At 47.8% G+C, this 13,179-nt stretch overlaps 4 protein-coding genes across 4 annotated transcripts; 1 reads left to right on the top strand and 3 right to left on the bottom strand.

Moving 5' to 3' along the window:
• The first annotated feature begins 6 nt into the window (after positions 1-6).
• Positions 7-1,675, top strand: F4812DRAFT_430572 (DUF1295-domain-containing protein). The gene is made up of 2 exons (XM_047934365.1): positions 7-1,206; positions 1,261-1,675. The coding sequence occupies exons 1-2, from the start codon at positions 206-208 to the stop codon at positions 1,589-1,591; spliced, it is 1,332 nt and encodes a 443-aa protein (XP_047790024.1). The 5' UTR covers positions 7-205; the 3' UTR covers positions 1,592-1,675.
• A 238-nt stretch (positions 1,676-1,913) lies between these two features.
• On the bottom strand, positions 1,914-4,986 carry F4812DRAFT_471664 (Piwi-domain-containing protein; the record flags this gene model as incomplete). The annotated part of the gene is made up of 3 exons (XM_047939116.1): positions 1,914-3,464; positions 3,523-3,770; positions 3,831-4,986. 3 exons carry the CDS (start codon positions 4,984-4,986, stop codon positions 1,914-1,916), a joined length of 2,955 nt encoding a protein of 984 aa, XP_047790023.1.
• Positions 4,987-6,064: 1,078 nt separating this feature from the next.
• Positions 6,065-7,649, bottom strand: F4812DRAFT_459811 (putative O-methylsterigmatocystin oxidoreductase; the record flags this gene model as incomplete). Its single annotated transcript, XM_047937610.1, has 2 exons — positions 6,065-7,405; positions 7,470-7,649. The coding sequence occupies 2 exons, from the start codon at positions 7,647-7,649 to the stop codon at positions 6,065-6,067; spliced, it is 1,521 nt and encodes a 506-aa protein (XP_047790022.1).
• A 2,853-nt stretch (positions 7,650-10,502) lies between these two features.
• On the bottom strand, positions 10,503-12,715 carry F4812DRAFT_405969 (uncharacterized protein). The gene is made up of 2 exons (XM_047932290.1): positions 12,465-12,715; positions 10,503-12,383 (listed from the first exon to the last, which is right to left on the bottom strand). Exon 2 carries the CDS (start codon positions 11,965-11,967, stop codon positions 10,573-10,575), a length of 1,395 nt encoding a protein of 464 aa, XP_047790021.1. The 5' UTR covers positions 11,968-12,383; positions 12,465-12,715; the 3' UTR covers positions 10,503-10,572.
• Positions 12,716-13,179: the final 464 nt, after the last annotated feature.

Raw genomic sequence — 13,179 nt, 5'->3', positions numbered from 1 at the left:
ATTCTACCACGTCATACCCAAAGTAACACTACGTCATCGTCTCGACATGATCGCGCTGCTACATACAAATTGGCTGAGACTTTTCGTCTCACTTGAACTCTTAAGACTTATTTTCCAAGTCAATTGTATTTTTTTTATTTCTTATTTTCTTCATTTTCTTGCTACTTGTTGAATGATATAAATTACGCCTACTATTCTAACCACAATGGCGGAGCAAGACCGCTTTGGCAGCTGGTTCGGCGGGAACAAAGCCGATAAAGTCAAAGAGAAAGTCCAAGAAAAGGTAGAAAAAGTACAAGAAAACATTTTCAAAGGTTCGGGCGCCGAGCAAGACAGATATGAGCATTGGTTTGGCGGGCATAAACTTCCCACCAGGGCAGATATCGAAAAGATATTACCTCGCGGATCTGGAGCCGAGCAAGATAGATATGAACGCAGGTTTGGCCGTCATGAAGCTCATTCAGAAGTAAACAAGCTTAATGAGAGCTTACCGTCGCGTTCCGGTGCTGAGCAGGACCGCTACGGAGCCCATTTCACACCTAATGCCGCTGCCAGAATCAGGTTTGGGGGTACGACGTCAACAGTTGGACTTCTCCAACACGCAGTATTACCATCTTTCGGCTTGCACACGGGATTGAGTCTCGTCACGTACGGTTTAGCACGCTATACCGACAGGGTCGAAGTTAAAGATTGGCTGTGGCCGAGCGCCCAAGTAGCCAACGCGTGGTGGAGCGCTATCGGAATACCCGTGGTTTATGAAGGATTACCTGTCTCTACAGCTTGGTCCGCCTTGTCGTACGATCAGAAGCTTCTTCTCGGTGGTGTTAGCGCCTGGGGTATCCGTCTCTTCTACCGCATCGCTTCTCGCACCCTCCGACGTGGCGAAGACGACCCTCGCTACCGGACAGCAGCCAGGAAGGAGCCTGACTTCTGGAACAAGGCCTTTTTCACGGTGTTCTTACCCGAGGCTCTCGCCCAGACCATAATCACACTGCCGTTCACGCTACCTTTCCGCGCTCCTGTTGCTACTGCTATCGCGTCTCCTTTCCCCGAAGCGTCGACTGTTGCTCGTGGCCTTGCTATCTTCCTCTTCACCACGGGATATGCTCTGGAAGTTCTAGCTGACACCCAACTCGCATTCCATGCCAATAAAAAGAGCAATGAGCTCAACCGGGAGGGAGTATTTAGCATTGTCCGACGCCCCAAGTAAGTTTATCCTATACCTTGTCGCTATTTACGGCAAATACTAACTTTTCGTAGCTATCTCGGTGACGCTCTAGTTCACTTCTCCTTCCCGCTCCTCCTCTTCAGCGCTGGTCAGCTGCACCCGCTAACCCTCCTCGGTCCCATCGCCAACTACTTGTTCCTGCGTTTCATCGGAGGGGACAAGGAGAACGAGGAGGACCAGGAGAAACGGTACGCCAAGGAGAACCCGACAAAGTACCAGCAGCTCCAGGAGTACAAGAAGGCCAAGAACAGCTTCTGGCCGAGCCTCGCCGAGGTCGGCAACAAGTGGCTGTGGGCCGTGGCCGCGGTCGGTGTCGGTGGCGTCGTTCTCGAACGATCGCTGGGTAATGTCCTTAGGGGTTGAAACGTGTATTTTAAAACACTACATTAGGTAGTCGTGTACCATCACGACTTGTAAATAATATGAACCAGATTGTCACTGTCTAAAGCTACCTAGCTACCTTCCTAGGTATCTACCTGGGTTTAAGGTGCGGGCATTTTTCCAGCCTCTTACGATTTGACAATCTCTCACCGCCCAGATCCCAAAGTGCATGTGTCTATCTGCTGGCTCCAAGTAAATCTCAACCAACCACAATGAAGTGTTCATTCCCCTGCAGTCCCACAGGCATCTAACATAAGCAGTTAAAGTACTCATCCAGCAGGAGTCTTAGCCAACTCTCAACCGTTCAAATGTAAAACATACTATTCTCCATATTCCGATGTAAACGAATCCCCTGGCTCCCCAGAGGTGGTGACTGCGGCTTCACCGCCGAGCCAGTTATAGGAGGCGGAGGCGGAGCTCGAGAAAACGTAGCGTCGGCAGCGACGTAGCAGCGGGCGCGATTGCACACCAGATCCGCATAGTAAGCCGGCGTGCAGACCCCCACGGCACCCGTCGACCGGCCGAACACGTAGCACAAACAATGAGTGAGCGTCTCCAGCGCGTCGGCCGAGCTACCCTGGAATTTCTCCCGGAATATCTCGTCGTGCACGACGAAGTAGTGCGTCGGCCGAGCGGTCCCGACGATCGCCCGGTGCGCCTGCAGGAAGAAGTCCCAGCGCACGGCCTGCGTGATCCCGCGGTCGACGACGGTCCCCGGGGCCGGGTTGCTGCTATCTTCCTTAGCGTAGAACCGCGTGTGGTGGCGCTTGCCGACGATCACGACCGTGATCTTGGGCATATCCTTCTCGTACAACTTCTTACACGCGTCTTTCAGCTTAGGCAGTTCTTTCTCCAGTACGAGCTTGTACTGGCCCTCGGAGACGCCGTCGCGATAAACGATGATGTTCTTCGGCAGCCGGCACTGCGGATGTTGCTGCTTCTGCTTCTTCTGCCGATGCTGCTTCTGCTCCTGGTTGCGCCGTGCCTCCCTCCAGAGCTCCAGTCGCGTCTCGAGCATCTCCTGCAGGTGCGTGACCATCTCGATGCGCGGCGAGTCCTGGTGTCGCAAGACGGCGGGCCACTGCCCGAGGTGCTCGTCGACGCTGGCGACCATCCCCGCAATGCTCGGCTGGTTTGGGTTCGGCGAGTGAGTGACGTCGATCCCTACGATCATCGTTTCTTTCATGTTCAAGGTCGAACCTAGAGTCCCCAGATGGACGGCTTGATTATTGTTATAGAACTTCAAGTTGAGCTTTAGAGCAAGGTTCCCGACAAGGTTTCCGAGAGGGTTTGGGGGTGGCTTTTGAGGCTGGTCTGTAGAGCCGTACCCGGAAGGCTGATCCATGGGAGGAGGAGGAGGAGGAGGACGTTCGGGGAAAAGAGTATCGCGGAGAATGCAGATGGTCGGCACGCCATAGTCCAAGTCTCCAAGTCTTTTGACGCAATTATAAGCAGCCTGATATTTTGTCGGCAAGACTACGAGCACGAAGTCGAGTCTCTGGGCCCTGTCTTTAAGTCCACGTGCGAGTTGGCTTCTGAGGTTCTCGATCCCATTGCTCGCGATTGCCACTACTTGCACCCCATTAGATTGGACGAATACGCCGTTTCCGTTTAATTTAGACGCGAGGTCATTTACGGTATCATCGAGTCGCTTCAAATCGCCAGCTTTGGGATTTATAGCTACGCACATCCAAGTCTTGTCAGCGCCCACTTTAGGTCCGAGCTTTATACCTCTCAGATTCCAGGTGGGTTGTGATATCGCGCTTCCGAACCAGTACATTATCTGGGGAACAGGCATCTTCCGCCCTCTGACAGTGTTCAAACATGTGTTGCTAACCGACAGGCCAAATTTATTCTACACATGGTGAGAATCACTCAACTGCCTCTTATTTCATCATATTCGCAATACGTACCAGTCTTGCCTTGTTATACTCTCCTTTACTTGAGAACCCGATCGTATCCAAGCCGTGGTTTTCAATGTACCTTGCATTATCCCAAGGTTTGTGTATTGGTATGTCAGAAATCATATCTCTGTCGTATCGCGGTAGTTTTGCTCTCTGGTCAGGTAACACTTGACAGAGCTCCGATGGAAGGTATGTTGGGTGAATGCGAGACCCAACGTTGATCAATGGTAAGTCCTTCTCCACATCCACCCCGTGAACTGATGCGGTTAGAATACATTATAACGAACATTGATATTATTTGTGTAGAATAGACTCACCTTTCTTGAAGAACTCGGAGACTGTAATATAATCGCTCTCATACCAGAACTTGACTTCGTCTGCTCTGGCACCATATCTAGACACCTCCGGCCGTTTCTGGCTTCCTGTCACATCTGTATCTGCCGCGCCATCCTTCTGCGATGCAAGGTCAAAGATGGTTTTCGCCCGGCGAATACTTTTACCTGCTTTATCTTTAAGATAACTATACTCTATTCTGATTCCTTTAAGGGACGCCGCTAATTTTCGAAGACAAGCAAGGCTCTTGCCCGACTTCGCAATGAATCCAGATATTATTTCAGATAAGCCTTCCCTCTTGTGAAATATACCATGGGTGACATTTATGTTGATGAGGATCCTTGAAGTAGCTGGTTGGATGCTAGAGTAAAACCCCTTTCTAGCGACGCAGCCGAGTTGGAGAGATGTCACGTCCTCCTGAGTCAATGGAAATGATCTGCTTGACCCAATGGTAGCGTAACCTTCGGAGTCCTGGGGGTAATAGTTGATGAATATATTAAGAGCCTGTACAATCCTTGCCAGGCTCTCCTTTGCTACCGGTCTTCTAGGATCTCTCAAGTATTCCACGAGATCCTCGGTCGATAATGTCTCTTCGTGTTCGATCTTCACGATATAATTCACCGTATTATGCTCCCCTGCCTGGGTGCTATCCTCATCGTAGTACGGTACGGTAAATGACCCCTCCGGAAGCTTTTCATACGAGATTATTGTCTTGGCAAAATCGGTAACTACGTCAAATGGTCTCCTAAGTTGATCTCCAATAAGCAACTTGACGACGCGAGCTAGCTTTATCCCTGTAGGCTCCCTGGCCTTATCCAGAAATGATATATGGTGAAAGTGAAGGTTACTATTTTTAGCTACGTCAAGTTCGAAATAGTTAGCCTTAAGGAAAACGTCTTGTCCTTGCTTCCCATACGCCGGCCTCCGGGGGACGACATCTTGAATGCTGTCGTCGAGGTTAGAAATAATCGCATCCTCCTTTGCTGTGTCATCTTGCGAGGTAGACGTATGGCCTTGGTCTTGATGGGCATTTTCACTTTGCCCCCTACCCCTACTCTGGCCCCTACTTTGGCTTCGGCCTCGACTTTGACCACGGCCACGAAATGGCTGCCAGCCTTGACCTCCATTTCGATGGGACATGACTGAGATTACACGGGGAAATTAAGATGGTGATTAAAATGAATGCCTTAGAAGGCCATGGACAGTTTTACCTATGTGTAGTAGAGTGCTCTTTGATATACAAGGAGATTTCAACGGATACCTAGGAGGAAATACCAAGAATTGTTACGGGAAGTAAGTTGATCAAAATTGGCATGGAGTTGAGCACGGATAGTAGATGAACAGCTATTTCTTACCTTTTATTACAACATAAACTGCCCGTTCTTACTTTTGACTCATAACGTTATTGCTGTCTGCCCTAGGTACAATCTACATCAAAGAAACTATGAAAGTACAGATTGTTTTTATGCTTGCTTGCCTGTCAAGCTAAACAGTTTTACCTTTAGCAAACTCTAATATTTCTGTGTTCAGAATGAAATCTATACCAGAAAGTAAATAAAAACAATTATTACCTACCTCCTATATGATTCGTACATGTTTGAACTCAATACAGTTTCACACCTGCAAGCTAAATCAGATTATTGGATCCTAAAGCACACGGGGACAAAGAGCGCCTCGTCATATCAATCGTCTACCTCGTTTCAAAGTATTAGTCTCCGCTTTTTGCTCACCTCTTTTTTGGGAACCACCATCGCTCCGGGGGGAGAGCAACGGAACTTTCTTGCTAGGACTATGGGAATATGTAAGCGCAACTATGACTATCCGCGCGTCTTCGGGATCCGGAAGTTGGCTCGATGACTAGCATATCTTATAAGAACAAGCTATGTGTGGCAAGCCACCGAAGTTTCGAGAGTGGGATCTGCCTGTAAGCATCTTACTCGTCTAATATAACCTATCTTAGTTAGAGGCGGTTGTTATAACTTAGGTGTGTATTAACATCATATACCTTATTGGTTTCTATCAGGTTCGTATGATGGCTATGTGCGTGGGGAACTCGTATCTGTTTACATGATAAGAGTATTGGGTGGGATGGATTAGGTACCAGGGCAATCGAAAGAATGTGACTGCATTGGGAATATGATACAATTTTCGCGTGCTACACCATGCCAGTTATTTCAAATAATGCTAACCAACCAAATAACAACCGAAGTTTGCGCCGCTAGTATATCACAACACTATTGACATCGACATTGTTACCCCTGAGCACATACCCTTCCTTCATAGCCTGCTGCCACTGATCCTGGACGAGCTTGGACCTATTTTCAGCGCGAGGGACAAACCGAGCCTTGAAGGGTTTCGGCCCGCGGAAACTCGTGTTCTCCCACGCGTCATCGCTTATATCCATTTCGGCCTCCACCCCATCAACGACGGGTGGGCGGATCTCAAACGCCCATAGAATGTTTGATAAGGCGATGTTCAGGGAGTTCTCGGCAAGACGAGAACCCGGACAGATACGTCTCCCCACGCCAAAGGTGAAGTGATCACGTTTGTACGGGTCACTCTGGTTAGCGTAGTCAGCACTGTATTTAGGATGACCGAGGTAACGCTCCGGACGGAAAGTGAACGGATCCTCGTAGCGAGAAGGATCGTAGTGGATGGTACTCGTATTGGCTAGCAATACGGTACCCTTGGGTATCACATAGTCCTTATAGGTGACGTCGGCGTCGGCATAGTGCTTGATTCCCCAGAACGGTGTAGGATGCATGCGTAGAACCTCCTTGACACAGGCGCGGATGTAGGGAAGGTTCTTTACGTCATCGAATACGGGGGTGCGATCGGGTCCTACGACGCGCATAAGCTCTTCATGAGCTGTTTTCTGTACGTCGGGACTTGACGCAAGGTGTAGTAGCAAGCTTAGCAACGTGACAGATGTGGTCGTCGATCCAGCCTCCACGTTACCACCCGCAACCCAAGCCGCGTCCTCATCCGTGAGGCCCTGTTTCCGCCAAGCGTCGTCGTTCTCCATCATCTCGCGCGCGTGGCAAACCGGTGCTTTACCGGCAGCAACCTGCTCTTGTAGTCGTCGCCAGAGTATCATCTTAGCATCAAGTAGCGGCTTCCTATATCCCTCGGCCCGCTTCATCCCTGGCTGGAGCCACTTGGGAAGATGTGCTAAGATGGGAAGTTCATCAACGATGAATACGCCAGCGTGAGTGATCTTGCCAAGAATGCGGGCGCTTTCTAAAGCGTGATGCACATCCTCATCATCCCACGTCTTCACGCGCAGGCCGTAGGTACTTGTTAGCATGATGCTAAAAGCAAAACGGCGTACATGCATGAGGAAGTCGTCCTGGTCCGTAGCCAGGTCGAAGAGTAGCTGCTTCGCCTCATACTCCTGTGACGGGAGGAATGTGGCTGTCATCGTACTTGAGAGGAGTTGGTGTGAGATGGTACGATAGGCGCGCCATTTGTTCCCGTAGGGCAAGGTAAACATCCTCATGCCACCGGCAACTACACCATGACCAATAGGAGCAGGCATTTTGGATGAAGTACTCGAGGACTAAGGAGATAATTGTTAGTATTTAGCATATATGACCCCTTGTACTCTGTGAATATATTATTACCTGTTTGATCAGGATCTCGTGCATCGCTTCCGGGCTGTTGATGATGACCCAGTTATACCAGCCCACCTTCAACTTGAAGACATCGCCGTACTTAGCAGCCCATTCTCTAAAGCGGATATGGGCCTTTGGTGGCAAGCTAGTTCCGATTCCGATTAAGGGACTCCCGCCAGGACCCGGCATCTTTTCGAGACGTCGATCCCTGCGAAGCCATGCTATTGAACAAACTATACTAAGAAGTCCTACCAAGAAGAGGATTTTATGGGTGTGATATAAAGTAAGCACGTTGGTTAAGGCGACCATTGGGTCCCTTGGGTAAACGAGTGTTGAACTCATGCTCTCTCCAGTGTAAAAATCATTCGACAGTACATGTGAGTGTTATGAGGGATGTATGGTGTCTTAGAAGGTTTGGATTCTGTTGGTTTTGAAGTGCGAATGCTTGAGGAATGAAAATCGATTACTGGAAGGGGTTATTTAGGTACATAAGAAAATGCTGCAAAGAGCACAGCGGCAGGTCGGACACACCGCCACATTCATCATATTGAAATGCATTTTATGATAGCTGGCTTCGCGAGACTTATCTCCTACAGAGATGCGAAAAGGATGTAGGGTGAGAAATAAGAAAAGAACAGCGATGTAAGCGTGCTTTAGGCGTTTTAGGCGTTTTTAGTTCCGTTTGCTTGAAAAGTACTGAGAAAGTCCCTGCATTATTTCCTAAAGGAATCGTGTGCCCAATTTCGATTGGTTAATATTTGTGGAGAACGGCATTGCTATCTGGCCGGGGGGAGGGATTATGAGGTAAGCTTTTGCCCACCCACCCTCTAAGAAACATTTCAAAGACTACTGAAATCAAGTCTAAAGGTAGTTCTCGCTTGTCAGATAATTGGCTAGATTCCGTCTTATGCTACTAAATCCGTCTCGGCATCCGACGCGGAAAGCGAAAAAAAAAAAAAAAAAAAAGATTAAAAGATTACCTAGGTCTCCGTACACCCGGCTTCACCTCGGTGAGGCTTACATTAGTCGTTGGTGTGGCTGATAACAAAATTGATGGAATAAACGGTAACCAAAAAGACGGTCGACGACGTCACCGAACTGACCTGTTGAACTGCAGGACTTAAGCGAGGCTATACTCGCCCCGACGCCCGATACGGTCCGAGCACCCGGCCTCGCCAACAGCGCTAATAAGGAGGCGTGAATATTCCGATCGACCGTTACTAAATTTCTTGCCAAATTTCCAGGAACCTCAAGCCATTCCTAAATTTTATTAGTAGAGGTACGGTTAAGTTCTTACGATAAACATGGAAGAGACGAGTAGTGCGCTGCTTCAGATAACGATTTACCTCGTTCCCGTGTGCTACGCATATAAGGCTGAACTACTTTATGCCACCCTTTGCAATCCTGGACGTCTACGTCCTGTTTGATTCACTACCTAACGTTAGGTACCTGTACCTAACGCAATAGGCTATGCATTACTGTAGATTTATGTCTTTTCCTGTTATGAACTAGGATTCGGTAGTTACCAGTCTTTACCCGTTTGTTTCTATCAACCAGACGAAAATAAACCAACAGTGCACTATCTAGGTTGTAATTGGTAGATAATAAAGGACTCGCGCTGAAACACTTTTATTGCAACCGCCTAACATTATGAACTTGCGAAGAATTGTCATACAATATGTACCTAAGGTACTTTTGTTAGTTAGAGAGTTTCACGTTTCCTTGTCATAACCGCCAACCGATAGGAATGCAGTTCGCGTGTGGGGGATGTAAAGCTTGTTTCCGATAAAATATAGCAACCTAACATCTAGTTCGAAATTCTTCAAAGGATGGAAAGTTGATAACACGTAGTTAAAAAAGGAATAAATTAGACAAATTTGTTACCCTCGTAGACCACGTATCCGAACATCCTTCCAGAGAATGGTATGCATGATAAGTAAGCGCGCATGCTTTAGAAACACCTGATCAGGGCTTTTACACGTACCTAAGGGATATCATTGCGGATGTGATTTCGCTTAAGGTGCTTCTTAGGTCAAGAGCCAGACACCCATACTAGATCCGTTCGCTGTCGGAAGAGTTACCTTGCTTCGTATGTGCGTATTTGCGGCGGAATGGGGAATCCAAGATGACATCCAGCACAGCCATGCGATAGTAATCATATGTGAGTTTTGGCGCACATCATAACGCTCGCGTCGAAGCAAGCATTCGGGAGCGAGCTGTCCTTTAAGTCCGTCCAGGCACCAACACTCGGGCATCAAAAGCAAAGCTCCATTGGCCTAAAAAAAAAAGTACCTTTATGTAATCATGCCGCCTTGCTGACCCGAGATGGCGCACAACGGTCTGCAGAGAATTCAGCCACTGCGTGTCGAGCGGCAGGCGGACGCTAAAATCAAGCATAAATGAAATATTGAAGGAATAGAACGAAGGAGCCGGTGCGTAGGAGGTAGGTAGGTAGTACTGCAGGTGACAAAACCAAAGGGTTTTTCACTTGAGTCCAGCCGCAGCAGAAGAGGACATATTATACGAGTCCCCATTTCCTTTCGGACTGTACGAAGACTATTTGGGTTGTGTGGCGGAATTAACGGTGAACGTTTGGAGAATTGTTACATTACATCACTCTACGTGATGTGAGGTACCTAAGGTAGGTACCTTACGGATTTACTGACGAAAACTGAGCAACCGTATTGCTTTACGGCTCATATCTTGTGGCGTCAAGCCATGACAGATCTGAGGTAGGACTCAGATCTAGCTGTCGAACCTTAGTTTTATTAATCCCCTACTCTATCCCGCCACTTGTCAGATTCTAAAAAGAGACTCTAACACAAGACATTGTCTTAGTTGAATCAAGACAAACATGAAAAATCATCCAAGTTTAGGTACCTGGTACCTGGATAGAGATATACAGGAGTAAATTTGCTAGGTAATGCACAAAATGAACGACCTTTCGCAGTAATTGACATGTATGTACCTAATCTATGCAGTATTTGATAAAAAGATTTATGCCTTATCTCGAGGAATCAATTGTCTTGGAAATGCAGAAAACTTTTTTGCGAGAATAATAAACTTTATGGACTTTGATAATTGATATGATCTATAACCACTCGGGTCTTATCTATATACTAACATCCCGTAATCTAACTCTCATCATCTCGACTATTCTCAAGTGATCTTTTCTTAACCATGCGCCTAAGCTTTTGTACAGATCGTCTATATTCCCCGAAGCTGACTCATCGACATTGTTGGAACTTCGGGATGCAAATACATCAATTAGATATCCAACTCTCTTCATCTCGCCTAATAATAACTGAATTCTCAGGGCGGCCTGCACCAGCTGATCGTCGATACTAAAACATCCCATGGTCATCTGCGTCGGGGCGAGGTCCGTTGTTGTGGTTCGCGTGCGTGGTGGAGTACTCGAGCCGCTAACACTTGTGTTCGCGGTACTATTGGGTCCTGCGCCCAGCCAAGATGATGGTGACCTGCACATCGATCCGGTGGAAGAACAAGACGGCGACATGCCATGACGTATAGTTGTATTTGGCGTAGGACCCAGCGAGGATGTTCTAGAGCATCCCGCTTCGCGGCCATACCATAGCAGGATCCGACCGATAATCGAGGCATAAAGGAATGCAAGATGGGGGTAGTTGGCGCAAGAACAACTCAATAAGTGACTGAGTCTCTCCGTAGCCTCGCGGTTAAGGTGTAATATAAAATCCAAGGGAACGTGATTTATGGAGGTAGCTGGCGTGTGGGGTGACGATGTGGTCTTAGAGTGGGCTGTGCTGATATTTAGGGAAGATAAACTATTTAGGACCTCGTGTGCTTCCCTCGAGCAGTCGTGATGTCTGGTGTCGTCATGTTGCATAAAGGGGCTATCCAGATACATTCTGTCGTCCGCTGGGGTATGAGCACCGGTTGCTTGCTCCGTTGAAGCTGGGGGACTTTCAAACTCTGGCCAGCCTAGAGTTGGAAATGGTTCGCTATCTAGGTTGGTAGATGAAATATCGTCCGCTAGAATGTTTGTGAAAACCCACTCGTTCGTATCCAAAGACGAGAAATTCGCGAGTGTTGGCCCTAATTGGTCGTTGTGGAACTCATCCAGCACGTTAACACTCGTCATAGCTTTGTTGGAAAATTCCTCCACCGCGCCCCAGTTTGAATGCATATCATTGATACTTGAACTTGAATTTGTTCTCGGCAAGATAGTATCACTGACAGAACTCCCGGCACGACGGTTGTAACTGTTACCGTCGAGTCCGCCCTCCTTGCTATTTCGACGATGCTCTCCTGTTGTGCGAGGGGTGCCAAGTACAGCTGGAATGTGTAGTCTTTCTCTTGGTGGTTTACCCATCTTCCGTGATACGCCATAGACACAGACGATGCCAAGCGACACACACCTTCCACATTCGGGCTGCCCTCGATCACATTTGAGCTTTGCGGAGCCGCATCCATCACAACTGGATCGCAGCTTGGGCTGCCGAGATGCTCGTGGAGGGTTATTAATCATAGTTAGTGATACCAAGGAAAAGTGAACTTCCACGTTTGGATAGGTCTTTGAGAAATGCAAGATAACGAGGAATGCGACCAAAAGAAATTATTCAAAAGAAACTTGACAACTATAACTCAAAGTATACTCGATCACTAGATTCCAAGCCATTTCAAACCTGCATGCCTGTAGACCCCCGTTCCTGCGAGAGGGGCTCCTATTAGGTAGATAAGGAGGGAAAACTTCAAGGCGGAGTCATTTTGATTTTTTCTCCTACCGTCCAAGCTAACAAGCTCACACCCTGGCACCTTCGGCGTGTTACACAAGAGAGGCCTTCTTACGGTTCCTTCAGCCTATTCCTACGCATGGGAGGTAAGCTTATCGCTTACCTTCCGCCATTTCTGCCGCCATCTTTCTCCTAGGCGCCTCATAATAGCCTACATTATTGCATGATACGGATTAGTAAATGTTCGAGCCAACGCCTTACTGTGGCACATTACACAACATCATGCACTTACAGCATACCTCATGTCTTCTTATTCTTGGAGTGGAAAAACGGTCATTCCGGGTGAGATAGATGGCATCTAAGAAGGGACCGAATTTTCGAAATATACCTTAGGTAGTAATAGGAGTTTTTCCATCTCTGTCAGAAACCAACAATAACTAAAGTACCTACAATAAACCCAGGTATCTAGGAAAGGATAAAATCCTCATAGTATAATGTAGTGGCTGTACTGAGATAGGTAAGCATGTTTTTGACGTTTAAAACGTAAAACTTTGTACATCTTGCATGTACATAGGATGTTCCAGACCCTGGTGACTGGGTTACAGGCATGCTGCATGCAGCACGTGCTTCCCGTCTCGCCGGACACCTTTATCTCATGTCTAGCTAGTTCACAAGTTTTAAAAGTAGTTGACATAAGTTCGTTTCAGCTTATCGAGCAGGAGAGCGTTGGTGCCAGGATTGGTCGGCGGGGCAAGGGAATGGAGTCGTCAACATATCATTGCGGATGTGAAACAAAACCTGACAGACCTTGGATGCCTGTATCTATGTGATAAGGCTACTGAATCTCTTGAATAAGCCCCGATTACTCTTAGATCCCCCGCAGGATTCCCGGCTCCGAGATGGACAAGATACTCAATTTTGAGTGGAAGCCTTTGGCGGCTTATGTCACATATCGTCAACATGAGTGTGCCCGAACACAGTCACTGATAGCTTGGCGGAGTAGCCGG

The sequence above is a fragment of the Daldinia caldariorum genome, assembly GCF_022478825.1.
Source record: "Daldinia caldariorum strain CBS 122874 unplaced genomic scaffold F4812scaffold_9, whole genome shotgun sequence".
NCBI classification, from domain to species: domain Eukaryota; kingdom Fungi; phylum Ascomycota; class Sordariomycetes; order Xylariales; family Hypoxylaceae; genus Daldinia; species Daldinia caldariorum.
The sequence above is the reverse complement of the archived record's forward strand: the minus strand, read 5'-3'. Positions and strand labels throughout refer to the sequence as shown.